Here is a 12561-nt window from a genome sequence, read left to right on the forward strand (position 1 = left end):
CATCCTTCTGTAATTCATGCGGCTGTATAGACAGCACAAGAGAAAGAGCGGGGCTGGACTCTGTAGAGAGTCTTATGACTCCTCTCACAGTGTATACACAGACATGCTGTACACAGGTCTCATTATATACAGTGACTCCCAATGCCCGCCCCATCCACGTTGTCCTTCCTCCTCAGAGGGCGGGTCGGCTCCGCCCATTCAGGGCGTTCCCTCCGGGCTGTGTGTGTTCTCCTGGCGGTGACGTCACGCCCGCTCAGTATGGCGGCCGGTATGGTGGGGATTGTAGGGATGTGGTGGCCGGTGATGGCGGTGCTGTGCTGGGTGGTGAGCGGGGAGAGTTCGCTGTACGGGGCCCGAGATCCCGGCATACATATCCTGGACCGGAAGACAGTGAATGGCGCTCTGTACAATTCCTCCTCCGCCTGGCTGCTGGAGTTCTACTCCTCTTGGTGCGGACATTGTATCAGCTACGCCCCCACCTGGAAGAGTCTGGCTGAGGACGTGCAGGGTGAGAGCATCGCTACACTGCCCGGGGGTGACATCACTGGGTGGGGGGTGGTGTATGGGGGGTGTGACATCACTCGGTAGTATATGGTGTGTGGGGGGGTGTGACATCACTGGGAGGTAGTATATGGTGTATGGGGGGGTGACATCACTGGGGGTAGTATATGGTGTATGGGGGGTGACATCACTGGGGGTAGTGTATGGTGTGTGTGTGTGGGGGGCGTGGGACATCACTGGGGGTAGTGTATGGGGGGGGGGTGACATCACTGGGGGTAGTGTATGGGGGGGGGGGGTGACATCACTGGGGGGTAGTGTATGGGGGGGGGGGTGACATCACTGGGGGGTAGTGTATGGGGGGGGGGGTGACATCACTGGGGGGTAGTGTATGGGGGGGGGTGACATCACTGGGGGGTAGTGTATGGGGGGGGGGTGACATCACTGGGGGGTAGTGTATGGGGGGGGGGGGGGTGACATCACTGGGGGGTAGTGTATGGGGGGGGGGGGTGACATCACTGGGGGGTAGTGTATGGGGGGGGGGGGTGACATCACTGGGGGGTAGTGTATGGGGGGGGGGGTGACATCACTGGGGGGTAGTGTATGGGGGGGGGTGACATCACTGGGGGGTAGTGTATGGGGGGGTGACATCACTGGGGGGTAGTGTATGGGGGGGTGACATCACTGGGGGGTAGTGTATGGGGGGGTGACATCACTGGGGGGTAGTGTATGGGGGGGGTGACATCACTGGGGGGTAGTGTATGGGGGGGGTGACATCACTGGGGGGTAGTGTATGGGGGGGGTGACATCACTGGGGGGTAGTGTATGGGGGGGGGTGACATCACTGGGGGGTAGTGTATGGGGGGGGTGACATCACTGGGGGGTAGTGTATGGGGTATGGGGGGGGTGACATCACTGGGGGGTAGTGTATGGGGTATGGGGGGGGTGACATCACTGGGGGGTAGTGTATGGGGTATGGGGGGGTGACATCACTGGGGGGTAGTGTATGGGGTATGGGGGGGTGACATCACTGGGGGGGTAGTATATGGTGTATGGGGGTGTGACATCACTGGGGGTAGTATATGGTGTGTGGGGGGGTGTGACATCACTGGGGGTAGTATATGGTGTGTGGGGGGGTGTGACATCACTGGGGGTAGTATATGGTGTGTAAGGGGGTGTGACATCACTGGGGGTAGTATATGGTGTGTGAGGGGGTGTGACATCACTGGGGGTAGTATATGGTGTGTGAGGGGGTGTGACATCACTTAGGGTAGTATATGGTGTGTGGGGGGTGTGACATCACTGGGGGTAGTATATGGTGTGTGAGGGGGTGAGACATCACTGGGGGTAGTATATGGTGTGTGAGGGGGTGAGACATCACTGGGGGTAGTATATGGTGTGTGAGGTGGTGTGACATCACTGGGGGTAGTATATGGTGTGTAAGGGGGTGTGACATCACTGGGGGTAGTATATGGTGTGTAAGGGGGTGTGACATCACTGGGGGTAGTATATGGTGTGTGAGGGGGTGTGACATCACTTGGGGTAGTATATGGTGTGTGGGGGGTGTGACATCACTGGGGGTAGTATATGGTGTGTGAGGGGGTGAGACATCACTGGGGGTAGTATATGGTGTGTGAGGGGGTGAGACATCACTGGGGGTAGTATATGGTGTGTGAGGGGGTGAGACATCACTGGGGGTAGTATATGGTGTGTGAGGGGGTGAGACATCACTGGGGGTAGTATATGGTGTGTGAGGGGGTGAGACATCACTGGGGGTAGTATATGGTGTGTGAGGTGGTGTGACATCACTGGGGGTAGTATATGGTGGGTGAGGGGGGGTGACATCACTGGGAGTAGTATATGGTGTGAGGGGGTGTGACATCGCTGGGGGTAGTATATGGTGTGTGGGGGGGTGTGACATCAGTGGGGGTAGCATATGGTGTGCGGGGGGTGTGACATCAGTGGGGGTAACATATGGTGTACGTGGGCGACATCACTGGGGGGTATTATATGGTGTATGGGGGGCGTGACATCACTGGGGGTAGCGTACGGTTGGCGTGACATCACTGGGGGTAGCGTACGGTTGGCGTGGCATCACTGGGGGTAGTGTACGGGGGGCGTGACATCACTGGGGGTAGCGTAGGGGGGCGTGACATCACTGGGGGTAGCGTACGGGGGGCGTGACATCACTGGGGGTAGCGTACGGGGGGCGTGACATCACTGGGGGTAGCGTACGGGGGGCGTGACATCACTGGGGGTAGCGTACGGGGGCGTGACATCACTGGGGGTAGCGTACGGGGGGCGTGACATCACTGGGGGTAGCGTACGGGGGGCGTGACATCACTGGGGGTAGCATATGGTGTACGGGGGGTGTGACATCACTGGGAGTAGCATATGGTGTACGGGGGCGACATCACTGGGGGGGGGTATTATATGGTGTATGGGGGGGCGTGACATCACTGGGGGTAGCGTATGGGGGGGCGTGACATCACTGGGGGTAGCGTATGGGGGGCGTGACATCATTGGGGGTAGCGTATGGGGGGGTGACATCATTGGGGGTAGCGTATGGGGGGGGGTGACATCACTGGGGGTAGCGTATGGGGGGGGCCGTGACATCACTGGGGGTAGCGTATGGTGTACGGGGGGTGTGACATCAGTGGGGGTAACATATGGTGTACGTGGGCGACATCACTGGGGGGTATTATATGGTGTATGGGGGGCGTGACATCACTGGGGGTAGCGTACGGTTGGCGTGACATCACTGGGGGTAGCGTACGGTTGGCGTGACATCACTGGGGGTAGCGTACGGGGGGCGTGACATCACTGGGGGTAGCGTACGGGGGGCGTGACATCACTGGGGGTAGCGTACGGGGGGCGTGACATCACTGGGGGTAGCGTACGGGGGGCGTGACATCACTGGGGGTAGCGTACGGGGGGCGTGACATCACTGGGGGTAGCGTACGGGGGCGTGACATCACTGGGGGTAGCGTACGGGGGGCGTGACATCGCTGGGGGTAGCGTACGGGGGGCGTGACATCGCTGGGAGTAGCATATGGTGTACGGGGGGCGTGACATCGCTGGGAGTAGCATATGGTGTACGGGGGGTGTGACATCACTGGGAGTAGCATATGGTGTACGGGGGCGACATCACTGGGGGGGGGGGTATTATATGGTGTATGGGGGCGTGACATCACTGGGGGTAGCGTATGGGGGGGGGCGTGACATCACTGGGGGTAGCGTATGGGGGGGCGTGACATCACTGGGGGTAGCGTATGGGGGGAGCGTGACATCACTGGGGGTAGCGTATGGGGGGGCGTGACATCACTGGGGGTAGCGTATGGGGGGTGACATCACTGGGGGTAGCGTATGGGGGGGGCCGTGACATCACTGGGGGTAGCGTATGGGGGGGGGCGAGACATCACTGGGGGTAGCATATGGTGTATGGGGGGTGTGACATCAGGTGGGGTAACATATGGTGTACGTGGGCGACATCACTGGGGGGTATTATATGGTTATGGGGGGGCGGGACATCCCTAGGGGTAGTATATGGTGTGCGGGCATGTGACATCACTGGGGGGTAGTATATGGTGTGTAGGGGGGGTGACATCACTAGGGGTAGTATATGGTGTATGAGGGAGGGGCAGGACATCACTAGGGGTAGTATGTGGTGTACGGGGCAGTGTGACATCACTGGGTGGGTAATAGGCGGTGTACGGGGCAGTGTGACATCACTGGGGGGTAATAGGCAGTGTACGGGGCAGTGTGACATCACTGGGGGGGGTAATAGGTGGTGTACGGGGCAGTGTGACATCACTGGGGGGTAATATATGGTGTACGGGGGGGCACTTGCTGTAGGGTGGGAGAAATCCTGGCACACACTGGGAGAAGGGCCAGTATTGACGCTGGGCTCTCTTTGTTGCGGTGTAGTGTCAGTACACGTATGTTGTTCTTGCCTGCCGTGTATTTTGTCTGATGAATTCTGATGGTTTCCCCGATCGGAGTGTGTGAAGTGATATTCATCGTCATTGGCTGCTTCACCCCCCAGCTGGGACATGTATTGGTCAGTTCCTGGTGTCATCCCATTGGTTGGATGATTGAGCCCAGTGCGGTGCGGCTCGTACCATTGGATGGTGTCAGCTTGGTGTGCACATTCATGTGTTGAGCATTGGATGACGTTTGGTGAACAATTGTGATTATTTCGTGAAATATATTTTAGACGATTTGATTTCTTTATAGAACTTTTCAGGCCGAGGTCGTCTGCGAGGTCATTGTGGGAAAAATGCAGCCAGTTCTCTGTTATTTTCTGTATCAGGTGATAGTTTACTTCCCATCCCATGTGCAAACATCACACGTGTGTACTTGTGGCACTTTGTACAGAGTAGCGGTTTGTTGTATTAGGTGATCACAGCTGATAAACCTGAAAGACCAGGAAGCAGGACTTCTGTATTGGTGTCGGCTGTCACCTTCTCAGCCCTCTGTGTGTCGGCTGTCACCTTCTCAGCCCTCTGTGTGTCGGCTGTCACCTTCTCAGCCCTCTGTGTGTCGGCTGTCACCTTCTCAGCCCTCTGTGTGTGTCGGCTGTCACCTTCTCAGCCCTCTGTGTGTGTCGGCTGTCACCTTCTCAGCCCTCTGTGTGTCGGCTGTCACCTTCTCAGCCCTCTGTGTGTCGGCTGTCACCTTCTCAGCCCTCTGTGTGTGTCGGCTGTCACCTTCTCAGCCCTCTGTGTGTGTCGGCTGTCACCTTCTCAGCCCTCTGTGTGTGTGTCGGCTGTCACCTTCTCAGCCCTCTGTGTGTGTGTCGGCTGTCACCTTCTCAGCCCTCTGTGTGTGTGTCGGCTGTCACCTTCTCAGCCCTCTGTGTGTGTCGGCTGTCACCTTCTCAGCCCTCTGTGTGTGTCGGCTGTCACCTTCTCAGCCCTCTGTGTGTGTCGGCTGTCACCTTCTCAGCCCTCTGTGTGTGTGTCGGCTGTCACCTTCTCAGCCCTCTGTGTGTGTGTCGGCTGTCACCTTCTCAGCCCTCTGTGTGTGTGTCGGCTGTCACCTTCTCAGCCCTCTGTGTGTGTGTCGGCTGTCACCTTCTCAGCCCTCTGTGTGTGTGTCGGCTGTCACCTTCTCAGCCCTCTGTGTGTGTGTCGGCTGTCACCTTCTCAGCCCTCTGTGTGTGTGTCGGCTGTCACCTTCTCAGCCCTCTGTGTGTGTGTCGGCTGTCACCTTCTCAGCCCTCTGTGTGTGTCGGCTGTCACCTTCTCAGCCCTCTGTGTGTGTCGGCTGTCACCTTCTCAGCCCTCTGTGTGTGTCGGCTGTCACCTTCTCAGCCCTCTGTGTGTGTGTCGGCTGTCACCTTCTCAGCCCTCTGTGTGTGTGTCGGCTGTCACCTTCTCAGCCCTCTGTGTGTGTGTCGGCTGTCACCTTCTCAGCCCTCTGTGTGTGTGTCGGCTGTCACCTTCTCAGCCCTCTGTGTGTGTGTCGGCTGTCACCTTCTCAGCCCTCTGTGTGTGTGTCGGCTGTCACCTTCTCAGCCCTCTGTGTGTGTGTCGGCTGTCACCTTCTCAGCCCTCTGTGTGTGTGTCGGCTGTCACCTTCTCAGCCCTCTGTGTGTGTGTCGGCTGTCACCTTCTCAGCCCTCTGTGTGTGTGTCGGCTGTCACCTTCTCAGCCCTCTGTGTGTGTGTCGGCTGTCACCTTCTCAGCCCTCTGTGTGTGTGTCGGCTGTCACCTTCTCAGCCCTCTGTGTGTGTGTCGGCTGTCACCTTCTCAGCCCTCTGTGTGTGTGTCGGCTGTCACCTTCTCAGCCCTCTGTGTGTGTGTCGGCTGTCACCTTCTCAGCCCTCTGTGTGTGTGTCGGCTGTCACCTTCTCAGCCCTCTGTGTGTGTGTCGGCTGTCACCTTCTCAGCCCTCTGTGTGTGTGTCGGCTGTCACCTTCTCAGCCCTCTGTGTGTGTGTCGGCTGTCACCTTCTCAGCCCTCTGTGTGTGTGTCGGCTGTCACCTTCTCAGCCCTCTGTGTGTGTGTCGGCTGTCACCTTCTCAGCCCTCTGTGTGTGTGTCGGCTGTCACCTTCTCAGCCCTCTGTGTGTGTGTCGGCTGTCACCTTCTCAGCCCTCTGTGTGTGTGTCGGCTGTCACCTTCTCAGCCCTCTGTGTGTGTGTCGGCTGTCACCTTCTCAGCCCTCTGTGTGTGTGTCGGCTGTCACCTTCTCAGCCCTCTGTGTGTGTGTCGGCTGTCACCTTCTCAGCCCTCTGTGTGTGTGTCGGCTGTCACCTTCTCAGCCCTCTGTGTGTGTGTCGGCTGTCACCTTCTCAGCCCTCTGTGTGTGTCGGCTGTCACCTTCTCAGCCCTCTGTGTGTGTCGGCTGTCACCTTCTCAGCCCTCTGTGTGTGTCGGCTGTCACCTTCTCAGCCCTCTGTGTGTGTCGGCTGTCACCTTCTCAGCCCTCTGTGTGTGTCGGCTGTCACCTTCTCAGCCCTCTGTGTGTGTCGGCTGTCACCTTCTCAGCCCTCTGTGTGTGTCGGCTGTCACCTTCTCAGCCCTCTGTGTGTGTCGGCTGTCACCTTCTCAGCCCTCTGTGTGTGTCGGCTGTCACCTTCTCAGCCCTCTGTGTGTGTCGGCTGTCACCTTCTCAGCCCTCTGTGTGTGTCGGCTGTCACCTTCTCAGCCCTCTGTGTGTGTCGGCTGTCACCTTCTCAGCCCTCTGTGTGTCGGCTGTCACTGCTGCAGGGGCTTCTGTCAGCTGTCCCTCCATAGGGTCAGATATATGGAGAGGGTATTTACCGTATATACTCGAGTATAGGCCGACCCGAATATAAGCCGAGGCCCCCAATTTACCCCCAAAAAAACTGGCAAACTTATTGACTCGTGTATAAGCCGAGGGTGAGACATGCCTGTCCATCCCTGTGTGTGTGTCCGTCCATCCCTGTGTGTCCGTCCATCCCTGTGTGTCCGTCCATCCCTGTGTGTCCGTCCATCCATCCCTGTGTGTGTGTGTGTCCATCCATCCATCCCTGTGTGTGTGTGTGTCTCCATCCATCCATCCATCCATCCCTGTGTGTGTGTGTGTCTCCATCCATCCATCCATCCATCCCTGTGTGTGTGTGTCTCCATCCATCCACCCATCCCTGTGTGTGTGTGTGTGTGTGTGTGTGTGTGTGTGTGTCCAGCCTACCTTTGTCCCGAGCCTCCGTCCCGTGCCTTGCCTCCGTTCCGTCCCGTGCCGTGCCGTGCCTTGCCGTCGTGTCGTGCCTTGCCTTGCCTCCGTCCCGTCCCGTGCCGTGCCGTGCCTTGCCTTGCCTTGCCTTGCCTTGCCTCCGTCCCGTGCCCTCTTCGGCGGCCATTGTAAAATTCAAAAGCCGCGCCTCCTCCTTCGCCTGTGATAGGCGGAACACTGAATTTCCCAGCAGCCTGTGTTCCGCCTATCACTGCCTTCGTATCATCCTCGTCCGTAGTACGAGGATGATACGATGTCCGTGATAGGCGGAACACAGGCTGCTGGGAAATTCAGTGTTCCGCCTATCACAGGCGAAGGCGGAGCCGGAGGCGCGGCTTTTGAATTGTAGAATGGCCGCTGTCTGTCTGCTCGACACGCTGATCGAGCGGGCAGACAGCGATGACTCGAGTATAAGCCGAGGGGGGCACTTTCAGCCTCAAAAAAGAGGCTGAAAATCTCGGCTTATACTCGAGTATATACGGTATATTGGTTATATGAATTTCACATTCACCTCTAAATGACAGGATCTCTTCACAACGAGCCCGTGTCCTTTCCCAGCATGCAAAGTGACGTTCTGGTATGTCATTGGCTGTTTCTGGGGAAAGGGAGCACCCCCTATCTTGTCACCCGCTGTGGTTTGTACCAAGCTGGCCAATGATTCATGGCCCGGGACCCGCTGATTAGCTGTGTCCAATCACAGCCTAGAGCTGCATGATTCTGGCTAAAATGAGAATCGTGCTTGTGGTGTTTTTTATTTTATTTTTTTATTTTTTGCTTAGAATAAAGATTACGCAGCACAGCATCTTTCATATCGTTCAAAAAAATTGGGCTAACTTTACTGTTTTTTATTTTTATTCATTAAAGTGTTTTTCCCCCCCCAAAAAAATACGTTTGAAAGACTGCTGCGCAAAACAGTGTTTTTGTATTTTTATTCTCTAGGGTCTGTGCTAAAAAAAAAAAAAAAAAATGCTTGGAGGCTCTAAGCAATTTTCTAGCAAAAAATACAGATTTTAACTTGTAAGCAACAAGTGTCAGAAAAAGGCACCTCATTTACAGACCGAAGTTCATTCCTTTTGATCTAAAAGGACTAAATGATACTTTGTTTATGGGCTGACAATGTTGTGATAAATTTAGCAGTCTGCCTGATTGTTTTTTTTATTTTTATTTTTTTAAATAGGTGTTTAGTTTAATCTCACTTAATTATTTTAATGGTTATTTTATATCACAAGCACTACCGGTACTATTCTATTATACAGGTGTTAGTATGTCTGTATGGTGTTTATTGATTTTCAACTTTATCATGTCTTACAGTATCTGTATATAAGGGATTATGAGTATATACCTTGTCACTTTTTTTTTTTTTTAGTTCAATATTTCATTTGGATACATGTTAGATGGGCTGTATGTTATTTACTGAGAAATATTTTTTAAAGGAGTTGTAAAGGCAAAAGCTCTTCTTCTTCTTCTTTTTTTTTTTTTTTTGTCTTCATACATTCTATGCATTAAAGAGGAAGTAAAGGCAATAAAAAAAAAAATGCAACCTGCAAGGCATAGCATACTAGCTAAATTATGAATAACTTACTTGAGAACGAAGCCCCCGAAGCGGTCCTCCGTCCTCATCTTCGCCGCTGCCATGTATCCCGGAGTGACTTCCGGGTCTCGCTGCTCCGGCGCTGTGATTCGCCGGAGCCGCGATGACATCACTCCCGAGCATGCGCATGGGAGCCGACACGAGCGGCGTATCGCTGTGATCTGTGGCGTGCTCAGTGCACCTGCGCGCTGCTGTCTATGGCGCATGTGCTGTAGACAGCGGTGCCTGTCTTTTTGTAAATATCTCCTAAACCATATAGGTTTAGGAGATATTTTTTGGACCTACATGCATAGAATAAATGAAGTAAAAAAAACCTTAAGCCTTTACAATCGCTTTAAATACCTGTATAGCATGTTACTTAAAATGGAGTTTTGACAAAAAAATTAAAAATAAATTTGAAAGGCCAGCAGCTACAAATACTGCAGCTGCTGACTTTCAATCAGACACTTGCCTGTCCCAGGGTCCAGCGATGCGAGGGGAACGAAGCCCCACTATCTCCCCCCTCCTCTCTGCAGTGCCAGCATTGTCACTGTGGGCACCCGGCTGTGGCTTCACAGCCAGGCATGCGCTGCACACTGCGACTGGCCGGGGCAATCATCTGGGACCTGTGACGTGTCCCAGATGATTGCCGAGAGGGAGGGGGGGAAGAGTTAAACTTCCGGTGCCCCAGGAGGAATTGGGAGCTTTAAAGTGGAAGTAAAATTTTTGGGAGGAACTCCGCTTTAAAGTGGTTGTAAACCCTTACAAACCACTTTCACCTACAGGTAAGCCTAGATTAAGGATTACCTGTAGGTCCAAGAAATATCTCCTAAACCTATACGGTTTAGGAGATATTTGGCGAAAGACAGGCACCGCTGTCTACGGCGCATGCGCCGTAGATAGCAGCGCGCAGTTGCACTGAGCGCGCCGCTGTCAACGGCGATATGCCGCGAGTGGTGGCTCCCGTGCGCGGGAGTGACGTCATTGCGGCTTCGCCGAATGACAGCGGTGGCGCAGCGAGACCCACCGAGAAGATGGAGGCTCCGGACTACAGGGGACAGCAGTGACTTCGCTGGCTCCTGTGTCAGGTAAGTGACACATAATGGGCTAATATGTGATGCGATGCATAGTAGTCCATTATGCTTTACCTTTGCAGGGAATGAAAGAGGAAGTAAACCCATTAGGGTTTACTTCCTCTTTAACTAAATGCTTCTAGATGCAAAAGCGCTAAAATGCTGCTAAATCGCGGTAAAATAGTGGCAAAACGGGCGTTTTTAAACGCCGGTTTCAGCTTTTAAAAACGTGTTCAGCAGAGTTTGCGTCTTGTGTGCATGAGGCCTTGAGTAACAAATAGCTTTCTGAAAAAGTAAACTTGTTTGATGTGGTGCCCGTTCCTTGTTTGATGTGGTGCCCGTTCCTTGTTTGATGTGGTGCCCGTTCCTTGTTTGATGTGGTGCCCGTTCCTTGTTTGATGTGGTGCCCGTTCCTTGTTTGATGTGGTGCCCGTTCCTTGTTTGATGTGGTGCCCGTTCCTTGTTTGATGTGGTGCCCGTTCCCTTGTTTGATGTGGTGCCCGTTCCCTTGTTTGATGTGGTGCCCGTTCCCTTGTTTGATGTGGTGCCCGTTCCCTTGTTTGATGTGGTGCCCGTTCCCTTGTTTGATGTGGTGCCGTTCCCTTGTTTGATGTGGTGCCCGTTCCCTTGTTTGATGTGGTGCCCGTTCCCTTGTTTGATGTGGTGCCCGTTCCTTGTTTGATGTGGTGCCCGTTCCTTGTTTGATGTGGTGCCCGTTCCTTGTTTGATGTGGTGCCCGTTCCTTGTTTGATGTGGTGCCCGTTCCTTGTTTGATGTGGTGCCCGTTCCTTGTTTGATGTGGTGCCCGTTCCTTGTTTGATGTGGTGCCCGTTCCTTGTTTGATGTGGTGCCCGTTCCTTGTTTGATGTGGTGCCCGTTCCTTGTTTGATGTGGTGCCCGTTCCTTGTTTGATGTGGTGCCCGTTCCTTGTTTGATGTGGTGCCCGTTCCTTGTTTGATGTGGTGCCCGTTCCTTGTTTGATGTGGTGCCCGTTCCCTTGTTTGATGTGGTGCCCGTTCCCTTGTTTGATGTGGTGCCCGTTCCCTTGTTTGATGTGGTGCCCGTTCCCTTGTTTGATGTGGTGCCCGTTCCCTTGTTTGATGTGGTGCCTGTTCCCTTGTAATGTTGGTATTTGAAGTGGTTTTAGAAAAGTGCAAATCAGTCAGTCGCTCATTCACTGGCAATACGTCTGTCGGCTTCACCCTTTGCTCGGGCTTCCAGTTTTCCCAGTAAGTAAACATGGCGTTTTGGCTGCTTAGAGATTGTTCTTTTGGTAAGCTGTAATTAAGCAGACCCATCATTAAAGTCTTAGTACAGCCAGCTGGGTTTCCGGTACAGTGACGGGCCTCTTGCCTGTCTGACTGTAGGATCAGTTTCTGAACTGATTGCAAATAGAGAAGGAGATTGGATAGAGAGTAAAAAATGACTTGTCTGCATTCAGGCCATCAAGCTGCTTTGAAGTGTTTTGAAACTGTGTTCAAAGAGAAGTCTGGGTTCTCCTCCATCATACTTACCTAGGTGGATGCAGCATCTGGTGCCTCTACACTGGGAAGCAAGTAATCCAAACATCGCCGATGGCTCGGGTCTTATAGATTCCTGAGCAGAGAGCTGCTGAATGTCAATGTCCGCTCTTCTCCACGCTCACTGGAGGGGCGGGGAGCGTCCGTCTCAGTCTCTCAGCTGCTCGCTGGGAGGCTGAGCCGGGTGTCAGCCCAGGCACCTGGCGGATCCAGACTTTATCGTTGTGATGACGCAGTGCCTGGACTGATATCCATGACGTTGGCAGAGAGAGCACACTTCAGCCCCCCTCTCTGCTGAAAATGGGTCACATTAGTGCAGAGCAAATTGGCTTTGGCTATACTTCTCCTTTAGGCCGCATTCACACCTGAGCGTTTTTTTAGCTCATAAAACGCCCAACAAGCAAAAGTCCATTCATTTCAATGGCACTTGTTCACATCTGAGTGCTTTTGTCACCTGAAGCAAAACACCTGAAAAATGCCCTAAGCTCAAAAAAAAAGAACATGAGCTTCTTTGGTGCAGATTACAGGCGTTTTTTCTGCCTTTTTACATTGGTGACCTCAACAAAATCGTGGTAAAAACGCACGCCTTTGAAACGCTCAGATGTGAATGCAGCCTTAGGCCTCATGCACACGGACGTTTTTACAGCCACTTTTTTGAGCTTTTTTTGCAGCTTAAAAACGGCTGTCCATGTTAGTCT

General features: G+C 53.8%; 1 protein-coding gene across 1 annotated transcript in view; it reads left to right on the plus strand.

Moving 5' to 3' along the window:
* Positions 1-231: 231 nt before the first annotated feature.
* The window catches only part of QSOX2 (quiescin sulfhydryl oxidase 2), a 101279-nt gene continuing 88949 nt past the window's right edge, over positions 232-12561 (plus strand). The window contains exon 1 of the mRNA XM_077468207.1: positions 232-508. Coding sequence (XP_077324333.1) covers positions 259-508 — 250 coding nt within the window. The 5' untranslated portion in view covers positions 232-258. The remainder of the gene's footprint in view (positions 509-12561) is intronic.

Source organism: Lithobates pipiens, unplaced genomic scaffold (genome assembly GCF_037356315.1).
Source record: "Lithobates pipiens isolate NorthernLeopardFrog02 unplaced genomic scaffold, aLitPip1_a1.2 Scaffold_11, whole genome shotgun sequence".
NCBI lineage: Eukaryota > Metazoa > Chordata > Amphibia > Anura > Ranidae > Lithobates > Lithobates pipiens.